The sequence below is a fragment of the Somniosus microcephalus genome, chromosome 2 (assembly GCF_052327205.1).
Source record: "Somniosus microcephalus isolate GS21.2 chromosome 2, FLI_Smic_1.0, whole genome shotgun sequence".
NCBI lineage: Eukaryota > Metazoa > Chordata > Chondrichthyes > Squaliformes > Somniosidae > Somniosus > Somniosus microcephalus.
Genome location: NC_140988.1, coordinates 96,281,653 through 96,297,752, shown reverse-complemented (window position 1 = coordinate 96,297,752; position 16,100 = coordinate 96,281,653). Strand labels below are relative to the sequence as shown.

Below are 16,100 nucleotides of genomic sequence, written 5' to 3'. Positions count from 1 at the left end.
TTGCACTAGAGAGGGTACAGAGGAGATTTATGAGGATGTTGCCAGGACTGGAGAGTTTTAGCTATGAAGAAAGATTGGATAGGCTGGGGTTGTTTTCCTTGGAACAGAGGAGGCTGAGGGGCATATACACTTATGAGGGGCCTTGATAGAGTGGATAGGAAGGACCTATTTCCCTTAGCAGAGAGGTCAAGAACCAGGGTGCATAGATTTAAAGTAACTGGTAGAAGGATTAGAGGGGAGTTGAGGAGAAATTTGATCACCCAGAGGATGGTGGGGGTCTGGAACTCACTGCCTGAAAGGGTGGTAGAGGCAAAAACTCTCATTACATTTAAAAAGTACTTGGCTGTGCACTTGAAGTGCTGCAACCGACAGGGCTACAGACCAAGAGCTGGAAAGTGCGATTAGGCTGAGTAGCTCTTTTTCGGTCGGCACAGTCACAAATGGGCCAAATGGCCTCCTTCTGTACCATAAATTTCTATGATTCTAAGGAATAGAACACCCAGTTAAGGTGGGGAGAGAAATTCGTTTTTAAAAATCAAGCAAGAGGAAAGGGGATTTGCTTCTTAAATTGCACTGGTGATACTTAGGAATCTTTCTCTTCACTAAACTTACTAGTTCCAAATCTGACATAAAGGGGGTTAAACTGACTTCAATACAAAAGAAACTCCGCCATGTTGTAAAACAGGCTGCCAATTTGCTCGCAACCCCTTTCACACTACTGGCGGAGACCAAGTTCACCCCGAAAATATTCATGCCCTGAAATTTAGGTGGGTGACATGCTGTCGGATCTCTGCCAATAGCCATCTTTGGTCAGTGCTGGAAACATGTGGCACTGCCCATGCTTAGCTACCCTGCAAGGGAGATGCCACAGCATTTGTGTGGCAGCAACCATGTAAGGCTAAGCTTATATACTGTTCAGTGTGCTGGATTTAGCTTGTGACATCCTGTTCTGTAACTCCAAGCATTAGTACTAGGTCAAGACTGGGGGTAAGGGTTAGGCCAAGAGTAAGGATAAGTCTTAGGGTTAGTGCTGTTACACTCAGCACTGCTACAACTGCAACAAAAAAGAACTTTGAACCTTCCCAGAGATTAAAATCATGGCATTCAAGGCTTGTCAAAACCAACAAAAAGGTATGGCTAAAGAATGTGTAGGATAAATATAACTAATTGCCATGTAATTCAATCTGTCCATTTGTAATTGTTTTAAAAATGTAACTTTTAAAAATTGCTTCAATAAAGTAATAATCAAATTAAAACATTAATGTGATCCTGTCAGATTGTGACTTTATTTCAAAGTCAGGACTCCGGTCTTACACTTGAGCATTTTGCAGTTGTAGAATGCTAGTGAGAAAGGCAGATGGAGACAGTTACCAGTTACACCAGGAAAGTGAATCCAGTTACCACTCAAACCTCAGGCATGCTGTTTACACACTTTCCACAAATGGAAGCAACAGGAATATGTTTTCATTGGGAAGGTTCTAAGATTTTGGCATTTTGTTTCATGTCTTAACCATCATGCTCTTCATAGAGTTTTTGTTTAGGATCCGGTATGCTTACATTTTTAATTTGTTACTCTATAAGATAACGCCATTTCGATGTGCCAGTCACCTCAATTACGTTCACAATGGGGAGCTCTGAAACCCCATCAGCCATTAAGTTATATTACAGTTTACTTCTTGCAGATTTGAACTTCTGCTGTCACTTCACAATCAATCTCTACCTTTCCATTATATATTAAACGTCTTGCATGTAGCATACACTTTCTGTGTCACCCTTACTTCCTATAACACTTCCTCTGTCATGAAATTTCCTATATCTGTCATGCTTTTCTGTCACTCTTTACTGCTATTTGAATTTTTTTTTTAATTGATTTTACTTACCTCTGATTAAATCCTCCATGCCTGGCATTGAAGGGTAGGTGGCCTTGTTGTGTACTTACCTTTGAAATCTCCTAGCTGAGACTCCAGACTAAGAGACACCATGAGGGTAATTTTAATCCCCAAAAATGGATGAGTTTAGGTTGGGTGTGAAGTTTAAACCCAACTCCAAATCATCTTGAACTTGCCCACAACGGAAGCGGATGGGAGGGTGGGGGGCAAGCAACCAATCCGCTCTCACGAGGTGGGTCCGTCAGTAAAACATTTTAAAGAGGTTGCGTGCCTCCATTTTAACAACCTTTTTATTTTTAAGTCATGTCGGCTGGGTTTCCTGGACCTCGGGAAACCCGGCAGGTAAAAGGAGGCGAGAAGGGCTGGATCCATAAAGTAAGCATATTTACAGCACTGCTTGTGGGCCAGGAGGAGTAGGAGTGTTTCTTCTGAGCTTAACAAGCTTACCTGAAAACTCCCACTTCCCGTGATCTCCCCCCCACAATCTGTCCGCTCCCCGCCCCCCATGATCTCACCCCTCCCGCAAACTCCCCCACCCAACACCATCTCCACCCCCCGCAATCTCACACTGCCCCCCATTAGACCTCCCTCTGAAGGCGATCTTTCCCTACCTGCTCCTCCAATACGTCCTTCTGCTGCAGGCTTTCCCGCTCGACAGGCGGCCAACCTGTTTTCAGGCTGACTGTCAGGCGGGAAACCTGAGCGAAAAATTCAATGCCATCTGCTTACAAATTGCAGGGCCTTGGGGAAATCTGTACTTCTGGTCTCCCGTCAATAACTATTCCCCTCACTCTGAATGTGCAGCCCCATAAATATCGGGGCCTGTGAAATATATATTTTTAACCATTTTTAATATATTTTTAATTTTTATGTTATGTTATGTTTAATGGGACCTGTATGTGGTCCCCCCACTCATGCATCCCCACTGGTTCTTGCTACTGCTATCAGTTCCAGCTGCCCATTCCCACACATCTGCCTAGTTCCACTGCTCCCCCACCCCACCCCCTCCAACCCCCCCATCCCCTGCTTAGTCATGCTGCAGAAAGGAGAACAGATGAGAGGGTGGGCATGGAGGGAGTGAAGAGTAGGGTTAGAATGAATGCTGTTGGTTTGTTGTTCGCCACTCCTTTCTTCCAAAATATTGCCAAACTGCAGGCCTCCTTACCCCAACAGTCTCATCTACCACATCAACCTTGATCATCTGTCTCAACCAATCACTATTAGACCACTCATCCTAACCTCCCCTGACTCCAGTCTGACAGCTGGTGAAGATAAGGTTGGTGGATTAGGGATCTGGCAGTGGCATGTTGTGAGGGAGCACCAGGGGCTGATGGTTTGGTGAGACTGATGAGGAGGGCAGTGATTGCCTGCCCAGCTCCCCTTGCTGCCAGACCCAAGAACCTCTCCTACTGCTGCCAGATCCTAGAACCACCCTCCCCTCTCACCCCGCCTTCCCCCACGGTCCAATGCTGGCAGATCTGAGGACCACCCCTCCATAACTCTCACAGACCCTATGGCCGGGGTTTTGCTCACCTTGGCGGGTCCGGGGCGGGTGGTGTCGGGTCCCGACCCCGGTGCGGCTCCATCCTGCTCTGTGAAATGACTTTCTGCTGATAGGGCTTGTTAGGCTTGTTAAGCCCGCCCAGCGCGTTTACCGGTCCAATTAGAGGAAGCGGGTCTGGTGACGTCATTTCATGATACGTCATCAGCCGGTTTCCATAAAGGGGCCATGGCCAACTTTACTTTGACATTTGTGCTGTCAGTGTTCTACAGCATTGAAGTGCTGCAAACACTGACAATGACTGCACAGAGGTTCTCACATGACTCCCTCCATATGCTTATGCAGGGAGTCACAGCACGCATGGAGGTCCTCTTTGTAGTGTATGTGCCTTGAAGAAGGAACTATATTCTGCAGCCCCTGTATACTGCAGTACCAGTAGTGACCACCCCTGTATATAAGCCTGTGTAGTAACTTTGTATAGTAGTTCCAGTTTTGTCTCCATTCAGTAAACACCTATTATAACCAACTTCTGCAGTCCGTGTCTTAATTACACACGAATGTTACATTGGCGGCGAACAGATCCGAACTTACCTACAGTTCTGCACCACCTCACGGGGATCCATCCCTGAAGTGAAGTTGTTAGAGGTCGAGGCCAGAAGGAAGAAATCCAAAATGAAAAAAAAAACAGAAGAAACGGGCGTCGACCGTAGGCAACCGCCCTCTGATTCATCGAATTCGAAGATTTGCAGGAGAGGCTGTCGAAAGCTGGGCTTGGTTCTCCAGTCTATGGTGTCCCAGCTAATCGGGCTGGTGGCAGGTAGTACACTGATCCTTCCTGGGCTGCGGCGGGCTAGAGCTCGATCGGGTGGCTTTTCAACGGGGCTGAGCAGCGTTGTCGGGAAGAGGAGAGAGGGTGGAGCACACAGGGCGCGGCCGGTGCTACGAAGCCTGGCAGCGTACAGACCCAAGAAGAGGGAGGAAAGTGTCCCATAGGGTCTGCTCTGACGACGGGAACAGTAATTAAAATAAAAGAAATTAGAAGCGCAGAAAGCCGCGAGGAACTGCAGTTTGCCACGGGGACCGCGGAGAGCGGCGTTGGCAGCAGCGCGGGGGGAAGTGCGCAAAGACCATAGGGCGTCGCCATCAAGGCATAAAAATGCCAGCAACAGCGCTGGCAGCAGCAGAAAAGACAGAAAGCGCGGGAGGCGCCATCTTAATCCAGCGGGGAAGAAGGCAAAGCGCGGGAGGCGCCATTTTGTTCAATCGGGGAAGAAGGCAAAGCGCGGGAGGCGCCATCTTAGATCTCCAAGATGCCGAAGACTGGCAATATCACTGCCTTCGATAATGAAATAGAAGACTGGACCACGTATGTGGAAAGAGTCGAAGTATATTGCAAGGCAAATGGAGTAGCCGATGAGAAAAAGGCATCGGTACTACTAAACTTAATGGGCGCAAGAACGTACAGCCTATTGCGGAACCTGATCACTCCAGTCAAACTGATGGAGAAGAGTTTTAACGAAATTGTTGATATCCTACAGGAACAAATAAATCCTGCACCGCTGCTGATAGCAGAAAGATTTAAATTCCACAAGAGAAATCAGCATAAAGATGAGAGCAATGCTGATTACCTTACGGAACTACGCAAGCTATCAAAGCACTGCCAGTTCGGAGCAGGACTGGCAGATATCCTACGGGACAAATTTGTCTGTGGACTCCTGAGTGAAGGAACCCAGAAGAGGTTACTCTCAGAGAAAGAGTTGACGCTAGATAAGGCTTTCAGCGTGGCAGTATCGTACGAAGCAGCAACAAGGGGAGCTGCGGAAATACAGCAAAAGCCACAGGAATACGGCACCCATGAAATGACACGGGGATTTGAAAAATGTTATCGCTGCGGCAGGACAACCCATGACCAGAAGGACTGCTGGTTCAAGGACAAAACATGCAGGCAATGCGGAAAGATGGGACACATTGCACGAGTTTGCAGGTCCGGGAAGAAGACTAACGACAACAAAAAGACTACTAAGGAAAAGTACAGGAAAGTACAAAAGATGACGGACAGTAGTTCCGAATACCAGAAGAGCGATCGTGAATCCGGGAACAAGAGACTAAGCTGTCTCAAACTACGCAACGTAATCACAAAAGAGGATCACCGAACCATTTGGGTCACCCTCACGATAGCAGGGTCCCAAGTCAAAATGGAATTGGATACAGATCAGCCCTGACCGTCATGAATCGACGAGACTACGAGCGGCTATTCTCACACATACCCTTGAAAGACACATCCATTGTCTTGAAGACATATACGGGGCAGAAAGTATACCCCAGAGGGAAAATAAGGGTGCCTGTCGAATACAACGGCAAGGAAATACAGAAATTGTATCTGTACATACTGCAAGATGGTGGACCACCGTTATTGGGACGTGAATGGATCAGAAAGATAAGTTTAGACTGGCACTCCATTCAGGCACTGACTGTGGCTGGTAAAAAGGATGACGACGTCACACCTGGACGATTGTCAAAAATCTTGGCTAACGCTAAAGAGGTATTTCAACAAGAACTGGGAACTCTTAAAGGCGTAACCGCCTCGATAAAAATAGAAGAGAATGCAATTCCCAAGTTTTTCAATGCAAGACCGGTACCGTATGCAATTCGCCCAGCCGTCAAGGCAGAGCTGGAGAATTTGGAGAATGCAGGCGTGTTAACTAAGGTAGACTGGAGCGAGTGGGCGACACCCATCGTTCCTGTCATAAAGAAAACGTTAAACAATAAGTCTGAGGAGCCAAGGAAGGTTCGCATCTGTGGGGACTTCAAGGTGACTGTGAACCCAGTCCTTCACACAGTACAGTATCCTCTTCCGAGGATAGAAGATATTTTCGCCTCACTATCTGGAGGGAAACGTTTTACAAAAATTGACCTAGCGCAAGCATATTTACAGATGGAGGTTGAAGAATTCTCTAGGAAATATCTCACGATAAACACTCACAAAGTTCTTTACCAGTATAATCGACTGGTATTCGGAGTTGCATCAGCTCCGGCTATATGGCAAAGAGCGATGGAACAAGTCCTGCGAGGGATTCCGGGGACTCAGTGTTACTTGGACGACATCCTAGTGACAGGCGAAAATGACAGTGAACACCTTGCCAACCTAGAGCAGGTGCTCACTAGACTAAGAGAACATGGGCTATGAGCCAATCGGCCCAAGTGCGAGTTTTTAAAGAAACAAATATCGTATTGTGGCCACGTGATTGATGAAGAGGGGTTACATAAGTCCCCTGACAAAATTGAAGCGGTAGTTAAGGCTCCAGCGCCTGAAAATGTGTCGCAACTGAGGTCATTCCTCGGATTGGTGAATTACTACCATAAGTTTTTGCCGAATTTGTCCACAATTCTGCACCCACTGAACGCCCTGCTACAAACTGGAGTAGCATGGAAATGGAGCGATGAATGTAAGCGGGCCTTTCAGAAGTGTAAAGGCCTGATCACTTCAAGAGAAGTATTGGCTCACTACAACCCATCACTACCGATAAGACTGGCGTGTGATGTGTCTCCCTACGGCGTTGGAGCGGTACTGTCACATAAATCCCTTGATGGTTCAGAGAGGCCGATAGCTTTTGCGTCACGCTCATTAACTGCAGCCGAGCGTAACTACGCCCAGATTGACAGAGAGGCCCTCAGCCTGGTGTGGGAGGTGAATAAGTTCAATCACTACCTGCACGGACAGAAATTTACTCTACTAACTGATCATCAACCTCTTGTCTCCATTTTCAACCCTAAGAAGGGCGTCCCGATAATGACAGCACAACGGCTACAGAGGTGGTCCCTTTTCCTAGGGGCACACCAATATGACATCGAGTACAAAGGAACTAAACAGCATGGGAATGCTGATGGATTGTCATGCCTACCGTTGCCGACGGTGGAAGAAGCACCTGCAGTGGATCCTGTGGAGATATTCCACTCGACCATAGTCGAATGTCTACCTGTGACGAATGCAAACATAGAAAAGGAAACACAAAATGACCCGACACTCTCCAGGGTCTATGATTTAATGGTGAAGGGATGGCCAGCACATGGCGAACCACTGTTGCCAGCATTCTCGCCGAGAAGAGAACAGCTGTCAGTGTGCCGAGGAACCTTGATGTGTGGATCCAGAGTAGTAATTCCACCCAAATTGAAGGATAGAGTGTTCAATGAGCTTCATGAGGGTCATCTGGGAGGGGTAAAAATGAAGAACTTAGCCAGAGCGTTTGTGTGGTGGCCGGGAATCGATAGAGAAATCGAAGAGATGACCAAGAGCTGTACAGGATGCCAGAAGGTCCAAAACGCCCCACCACAAGCCCCTCTGCATCCATGGGAGTGGCCCTCATCTCCATGGCAAAGGGTACACATTGATTTTGCTGGTCCATTTATGGACTCGATGTTTTTAATTGCGGTGGATGCACATTCAAAGTGGCCAGAGGTAATAAAAATGTCCTCAACCACCACAGAAAAAACTATCACAGTCTTACGAACTATATTCGCCAGAAATGGGCTGCCTGAACAGATTTGCTCCGACAATGGACCACAGTTTGTGTCTGAAGAGTTCCGGAGGTTCTTAAAGAACAATGGTGTTAAGCATTACACATCCGCCCCATATCATCCAGCCACCAATGGATTGGCTGAGAGGTTCGTTCAAACATTCAAGAAGGCTATCAAGGCAATGTGTAATGAAGACATACCCCTACAACACAAGGTGGATAACTTCTTGTTTGCCTACCGGAATACGACACATGCGGTTACCAACCAAACTCTAGCCATGATGTTCTTCAATCGAAGACTAAGATGCCACTTGGATTTGGTTAAGCCAAACATCAGAAGAGATGTGGAGAACAGGCAGTTTCAGAATATGAATGAAAGGCCAACCAGGAGTTTCAAGATAGGTCAACCAGTTTTGGCCCGGGACTACCGCACAGAGAAATGGCAGCCAGGAACGATCTGCACACGGCAAGGACCTCTAATGTATACTGTGGACGTTGGAGAGAGCATTATAAGACACCATGCTGACCAGATTCTAGAGTCACTGGAAAACGTCAAATCTGCACCACGATCCGATACACCTGGTGATGAAACCGAAGTACCAATTGCATCTACCTCAGAATCGGTGATATTGGAAGCAAACGAACCAAACAACGACGTTGATCCCGAATCAACTTTGCCAGAAGAACCTGATACCCCAAAGAGGCGTTATCCGGACAGAATCAGGAAGCCTCCTCAAAGACTGAATTTATAATTGATTAACTTCAGCTAATGTATATAGCAACTGTAATTGTAAATATGTTATTTAATTATTAATCGAATGTTATGTACTGTTTAGCTAAAAGGAGAGGAATTGTAGTGTATGTACCTTGAAGAAGGAACTATATTCTGCAGCCCCTGTATACTGCAGTACCAGTAGTGACCACCCCTGTATATAAGCCGGTGTAGTAACTTTGTATAGTCGTTCCAGTTTTGTCTCCATTCAGTAAACACCTGTTATAACCAACTTCTGCAGTCCGTGTCTCAATTACACATGGGCGTTACACTCTTCCCTTCAAATGGGTGGAAGAGACCTCCCTACGAGACCTCTCTCTCTATCTACATTATCATATCCCCATCTCACTATCCACCCCTCACACTCACCCTCATCCTATTGCAATCATACCAACTAACAACACACAAGGGTAGGCACTTGGGTGTTTTAGCCAATGTTCATGTAAAGTTTCTGTTAATGTGCTGTCAAACATTGAAACCTTTCTTTTCAACACTTTCCCTTCTTAGACAGGTTTGTGTGCACCTTTGGAAGTGGCTTAGAGAGTTGCAGTGAATGGTGAGTTATAACGGTACTCCCCGCAATGGTGGTGAGTGTGAAAGGAATGGCTTGGACATTGTAGGGATGCTTTATGGTGTTGGTGTGGGGTGGTGCCAACCTGGCACATCATGTGGCAGCTAGAGTGTACAGCGTCAAGTGAAGTAAATGTGGCCATGGTGAGGCCATCCCTGGCGTCCCGGGCAGCAATGTGGTTGGGTGCTGACGTCCTGTGTCCTGTGCAGCATCAATTGATTGCGGAGAAGGTTAGTGTTGTTGTTGGTGCTGCTGGTGTGCCTGGTGCTGCTGGTGTTGGGGCTGATCATGGTGGGATTCTGAGGACCAAGGTGAGAGAGTATAAAGGACATCCATGCTGATGGAATAGATGGCAGGTGAAGTAGAGATGGCAGAAGAATTTTGTCAATGGTGAGAGAGATTGTTCCAATGAGCTAATACTGGATGGAGAGTGGAAAATGGAAAGCCTGCTCAATTAATTCACAGAATTTTAATATTAACACAGTGGGTTATTCAGCAAAGAGAAATTAATTTTACGGGAAATGCAATTAATCTGTTTCTGATGTTCCTTGGTGACTTAGTGGGTTAATGGAAAGTCCCAGGTTCAATCCCTGATCAGAAAGAACTTGCATTTAAACAGCTTCAGGATATCTCAAACTGCTTTATCTCCAATGAATCCATTTTTGAAAAGCACTTAATTCTTTTGTTAGCAAAATTTGCACACAGCAAAGCCACACAAACAGCAATGGGATTAATGACCCATTAATCTATTTTTTCATATTGTTGTTTGAAGAAGGAATGTTGACTAGGATGAGATATGATGCACTTCCAATAGTGCCATGGGATAAATTATGTCAATCTGAATAGGTAGGCAGGGCTTTGGTTTATCATCTCATCTAAAAGATAGCACCTCCCTGGAGTGTCAGCCTCATCACCTGAAGTGGGGCTTGAACCCAGAACTTCTGGACTCAGAAGTGAAAATGCAACAACTGAGCTGAGCTGATGGCGATCTACGCTAAATTAGTGAGCCCATTACAATATTCCCCAGTATTCATGGGCTAGAAAGGGAAAATAATCAGGTATTATTCCATCTCCTGATTTCTATCTGAAACGTGTGGATATCAGGAGAGAACAGGATTGGGATTTGGTTCCATTACTCCCAGCAGTGGAGCAGCCTGTTGGCGTTCACTGACCAAGGTCACAATGAAGAAGGGTGAGTTTATGCTGGAGCTGCCAGTGACCAAAGGACTGTACCTGGAAAGGAGGGGTGAAATTTGGGGGAAAGTTATGCCACAAGGGGGTGGATTTTGACTCTTGGGCGACTGACCGGCGGACCACGCTGGTCGGCCACCCATTCCGGCGGCAAAGAATCCCTCACAATTTCTAGGCCCCAGCCTCTTTTAAATTTTGCAGGTGAGCTGCGGTGTGCCAAATAGGCATCCTGATGCAGCTTGCTGGATTGAGGCCTCAAGATCAGGCTGGCGCAGCCACCAGCAAGGTGAGTTGCAGGTGAGGGGGTGGGGGGGGTGTTGGGGGGTCCCATTCACAGAGCATGGGGGTCCTGGGGCAGCAGTGGCCTGGTTCCTCCGGGGCCCACAAAAATTATTTGACACTTACCTTTGGCGGGTCTCTTTGGTTCCATCGCCCATGGAGCAGGTTAGTTCCAGCCTAAAATGGCAATCATGATCCTATTTACATCATAGGGCCCAGATTTCCATATTAAAAGGGGTCTATCACCTGAATCAGGCAGGTTCTTTATACACCTAACGGTAGGTCCCTTTCAAATCAAGATGCTGGCTGCATCGTTGGTGTTAAATAGGCGTTAAGGCTACAGAGCCCATTTTGAGGCCATTACCACCCCGTTAACACCAAGCAAAGGCAGTGAAAGTTAACCCCAACTAATCAATTTTCTGAACAGTGTCATTAGCTTTGAAGACTAATTCCTATAGATGAAGTTATGGTGTTAATGATGCAACTTCATGCAGAAATGTATCTTATACAGAATGTTATACACTGTGGGTAGATTTTTGTTTTCAATGCCAGGCTGTTAAAAATCTTCTGGGTGGAATGCAGAGTAGAAAATCAAACAGGAAGGATTGCATGTCCAAGATGTAGTGTGACTGATTTTCCTTCCGTTAACTTAAATGAAAGGATAATTGGGTGGGCTCCATCATGGATTTGATATCCCTCTGCCCGATTTTGCTCTTTATGCTCTCCCCAGGTGATGTTTTATGACCAGGTGGTAAAGACTAAAAAAAATTATTTAAGTTTATAACTGCAATAATCACAGAGTGATTTAATCTTAAAGCAATGTTATGTTAAGACAAACTGTTAAAGTAAGACCATCTCACCTCTGATCAGGAAGATTTTTTTTTCTCAACCTTCTAAACAACTAACATCAATTTCCAGCCTTTATTCTTCAGTTGGGGTTATACAAGTTAACATCTAATTAATGTAATTGGTATAATTATATCCCCTAGACATAGGTTTGATAAACAGAGGCCCGGAATTTGCGGTCAGCGGCGAACTGGTAGCATTTGTCGTCATCCCGACTGCAAATTCCAGGCCATTGTATTTTATTTTATAAAATCTGTTACACAAAAGTACTCCTCCATCGTCACTCATCTCAGAAGCATAATAACGATAAGGACATGGCTTCTTGTTTAAAATCTAAAAACGATCTGTTACAATTTGTTTTTTGGTGGTGATTTGAGGTGGGGGATTTTGTAATCATTAAGGCAAGGGATTTCAGTGTTTGAGATATAACCTTTCTTTCAGTTGTTGCCCCGTGTGAGTGTCAAATGCTCCCAGATCAGATATAATGTGGGCCAGATGTGAGGTGAAGCTAACCTTATCCATATACCTCCACCTCAAAATCCACCCTGAGTGAAATTGTCAGTTTTTTGCAATTAATGTCAACTTATAGGTAATTCTGTGGACCTAGATCCACTTAGAGCTGGGTTGAAACTTTTCAAATGTATTTCATTTAGGAGAATGAGAGCCAACATTTGTCTGGGCTGGATTCAAATCCAGGTCTCAGAAGTCGAACAATGTGGTAACATAGATACCAAAAAACTTCATTCAAATTGAATCTGAATAAATGCATACTGGAGAGTTACCATACAATGACATTTATTATCTTTTTTAAAGTCTTGCTTGCAATGTATTGTATTTTAGAGACACAAAAATGTCATTCAATTTGCAATGAAATGACACTAAGGATAGCAGAGAGCCATCAAACTGCAGTGAGTTTCAAAAGTTTAACAAATAATAGTGAATATCCTTTAAGGATGTGTAAAGAACACATCAAAAATCTCAGAGAACAGTTTACCAGAATGCACTTAACTGTTACCATAGCTGACAGCAATGTGAAGCCCTTTAATTAAGTTGAAAGCACAGGCATATTTATACTTAACCTTATTTTATAACATACTAGCTGGGGGTGCCCGGCTTTGCCAGGGCAATTTTGGGCCGCGCGGTCTCCCTGTGCCTGTCTGTCCCCTCTCTCTGTCCCTCCCTCTCCCCCTCTCCTCTCCCTCCCTCCCCCTCTCTCTGTCCCTCCCTCTCCCCCTCTCCTCTCCCTCCCTCCCCCTCTCTCTGTCCCTCCCTCCCCTCTTGCTGCCTAGTGCCTGAGGCCCGGTGCCGTTGTGATACCAGCCGTGCGGGGCCTAGCGCTTCAGGCCCGGCCGGGCTCTCGGGCCGAGACGGACCCCAGCTGAGCTCCCCCGCGGGTGGCGCGGTTGACGGCCGGCAGCTGCCGCTCCCCTGCCCGCTGTGTGTAAACTCACCTGCCGCTCCCGGAGCCGCAATGTGGGGTTTGTTTGGCTGGTGCTATCGCTGTGGGGATGAAAAAAATGGTGGCGAAGTTTCGGGAGACTGGAGGATTAGGTCCCGCCCGTGACACACCGATTGGTCAACCATCAGGTCACTGAACTGTAGGATTGGTCAACCAGCACGTCACGCAACGCTAATGAGAGGTAGGATTGGTCAACCGCTAATGAGCGGAGTTTTGAGGATTTTTGAACGTTTTTTGTATACTGTCCGAACAATTTTTGTCTGACCAAAAAGTAAATATGCCTATGAGACTCCCCTAATGATAAGCTTTCTTTTGATATAACATGCGTGTAGGTACGCTCTATAACTTTTGATTGTATAGCCGGACAGACAGACAGACAGACAAACAGACAAACTCTTTTATATATATATAGATAGATGCAAGCATGCATATACATTAAAAAAATCTATCATTGCTCAATTTGTTTTAGTAAAAGTCATATAAATAATTTATGTTTTTATTAATCAGTACATAACTCCAAAAAAATTCTGAGGGTACTGAACTTTAAATTCCCACATAACCAGATTCTGTTCCTTTTAGAGATATTTTTTCTGTGTTTCATGTTGAGTGCCGGGAACATTTGTACAATGTCAAAATAACATATTCCTGGTCACAAGGTTGCCTAACATGCTAGAGTACCAAAGTCTGGATAACTCACAGAATTGGAGATCGTCATACAATATGCAATAACAGCAAATCTGCAAATGCTCCAGAGAGATAAGTGTGAGGCCTACCTGTCCACACTGAGCGCACACAGGTTCAGCACTGTGATCCCCGCCGAAGTTTTCTGCAAGAAAGGCAGCAGCTTGCAAACAACAATTCCAAAAGGCCACTCTCGAGCCAGAAGCTGGAAAAGATGATTGGCAAAGGACACAAATGTCAATTAATGTGTCTAAATAGGAAAAAATTAGCAAAGTGGGGGGGGGGGGGGGAAGAAATAAAAACAAGATATCAATTAACCCGCAAGTCCACTTATATAGAATAATATAAAGAGAAATAAATGGCAAGAGTTAACAACTGACAGATGGATAGAAGCCACAAAGAAGTTATGTTAAAATCAGAGTGAAAACTATTGAAGACCACATGTAGAAGATAGAGGACGATGCGAGGAGTAGGAAGAGCCAGCTTAGATAGGTGGAAATAGTGAATGAGTGAATATTGTACAAGGAATGAGGCCTGAAGAGAATGGCTTGGTTAACACCAAAAAGTGAGAATTGACTAACATTATTAGGACTAAATTGGAATACAGAATTCTGTCAGGAACCTGAGGCTTTTTTATTTATTTTTAAATGTCATGAATTAAAATGCAAGAGATAAAAATACACCATAAAAGTAGATAAGAGAACATGGCCTGAGAGTACAATAGATACAGAGAAGTGGCCAGGTTAGTTAATAGACAGAGGATATGAATATATATTGAGGGACAAAGGAAGGACAGAGACATTGGAAAAGGGGAAAAGAAACAGGAAATAAAATAAATGCTACAGAATGAGAGAACAAGAAAGGAGAGCACAGGATAGGAGTGTGGAGGGTCGGAAGAAGAAACTGTGAGAGGTAAGGACTGGAATGAAGAGGGCAGACAAAGATTGGAGGTGAGAGAACAAGAAAATATTTGACGTTGAGGCAAGAAATAAGAGAACAGGGCAGAAGTGAAGATGACAAGAGGTGAGATGAAGAAACCTACAGGAGAGGTGATGACGGGAATGAGATCAGGGGGCTACAGAGGAAGGCAGATTTACCTTGTAGACATGGATGGGGATGTCGATAGTGATATAGAGCAAGTCTCCCAGGGCCAGGCTCCCGATCAACAAATTGGGACCATTCCTCATGCACTTGTTCTTGTAGATAATCCTCAGCAAGGTCGCGTTGCCAATCACCCCGATTACGAAAATGGCACAAGCGACCACGGCGGTGATGTATTTGAAGATGCTGCTGCTGGCGGGCGCAAAGGAGCAGGCAGGAATGCTCACATTGCCCATGCTTGTGTTGAAGCCGCTCATCTCGTCCATTTCATCAGGACGGGCGCTGCTCCTTTGAGGCAATCCATCCTGCTGGGGCCAGACAGTGGTGTAATGGAATAAATCCATGTGATGGGAAGGTGAAACAAACCCCCCTCCGGTCTCATTTTCAGATTCCGGATATTCTTCGGCGGTCATCTGTGACATTCCAAAGCCAACAAATAAAGAGATCCAACACAGACTCATGCAAACACGCAGCAGCTCCATTCTCAGGAAGTCCAAGGGAATCACACACACAAGACACACTCCGAGAAGTGCCTAAAGTGCACGAATCGTCCTGATTTTACACGTTAAAATCACACCAAACCTGTAGCGTTCGCCAGATCTTTACAGTGCCCAAGAGCTGTGCAGATAGACCAAGCTCCCGGCCGGGGTTGGCAGTCAGTGGAAGGTGACTTTGTCCTCACTTTCTCAGCACTCTTACTCCGCTCTGGTCCTTGTCTGATCCGAAGCCCGCGTCTGGTGCTGGGTGAAGATGCAGCCCGTTCGAGAGCTCACTCTAGCTGGTAACGAAGGCTTGTGTGACCTGGGCTGCGCCGCGGATCCCAGCTCCTCAATCCTCAGGCTGGAGGTTGTCCCAGTGAAGTTCGTCACTCTTTGAAGCTCCCAAAAACGGAGCGGCGGGAGAGAGAGGGACAGACCCAGGCAGAAAGTCGAAAGCCTCTCCCACCCCCAGGCTCAGCAACAACCCAGTCCTCTCGGGATCGGACGGGGCGGGGGCTGTCCAGACACTAACCCAAGAACCAGCCGCACCAGCGCTCTGCACTGTGTTCTAGCAGTCTGGGCAGCCTGTGCAGACACCAACTCCACATATACTGGGTGGACAAGGGAAGATTGATGCAAGTATATACAGTATATATATGGTGCTTCGCGTGCATTGGACCACTAGAAAGAGTTTGGAAATAAATGTTTTACACTCGTACAAACCTTTTTAAATTTCGCTCGATAACTACACAAATGTCACCGCGTTCGTTATTTACTCATTTCAACATTTATAAAACAAAAGGATTTGGGTTAGTGA

The 16,100-nt window shown here is 45.8% G+C and overlaps 1 protein-coding gene across 1 annotated transcript in view; it reads right to left on the bottom strand.

Moving 5' to 3' along the window:
* The window catches only part of ednraa (endothelin receptor type Aa), an 84,381-nt gene extending 68,498 nt beyond the window's left edge, over positions 1 to 15,883 (bottom strand). The window contains exons 1-2 of the mRNA XM_086011475.1: positions 14,801 to 15,883; positions 13,796 to 13,908 (exon numbers count right to left, since the gene is read on the bottom strand). Of these exons, the coding sequence (XP_085867601.1) occupies positions 13,796 to 13,908; positions 14,801 to 15,286 (599 nt within the window). The 5' untranslated portion in view covers positions 15,287 to 15,883. The remainder of the gene's footprint in view (positions 1 to 13,795; positions 13,909 to 14,800) is intronic.
* Between the last annotated feature and the right edge of the window lie 217 nt (positions 15,884 to 16,100).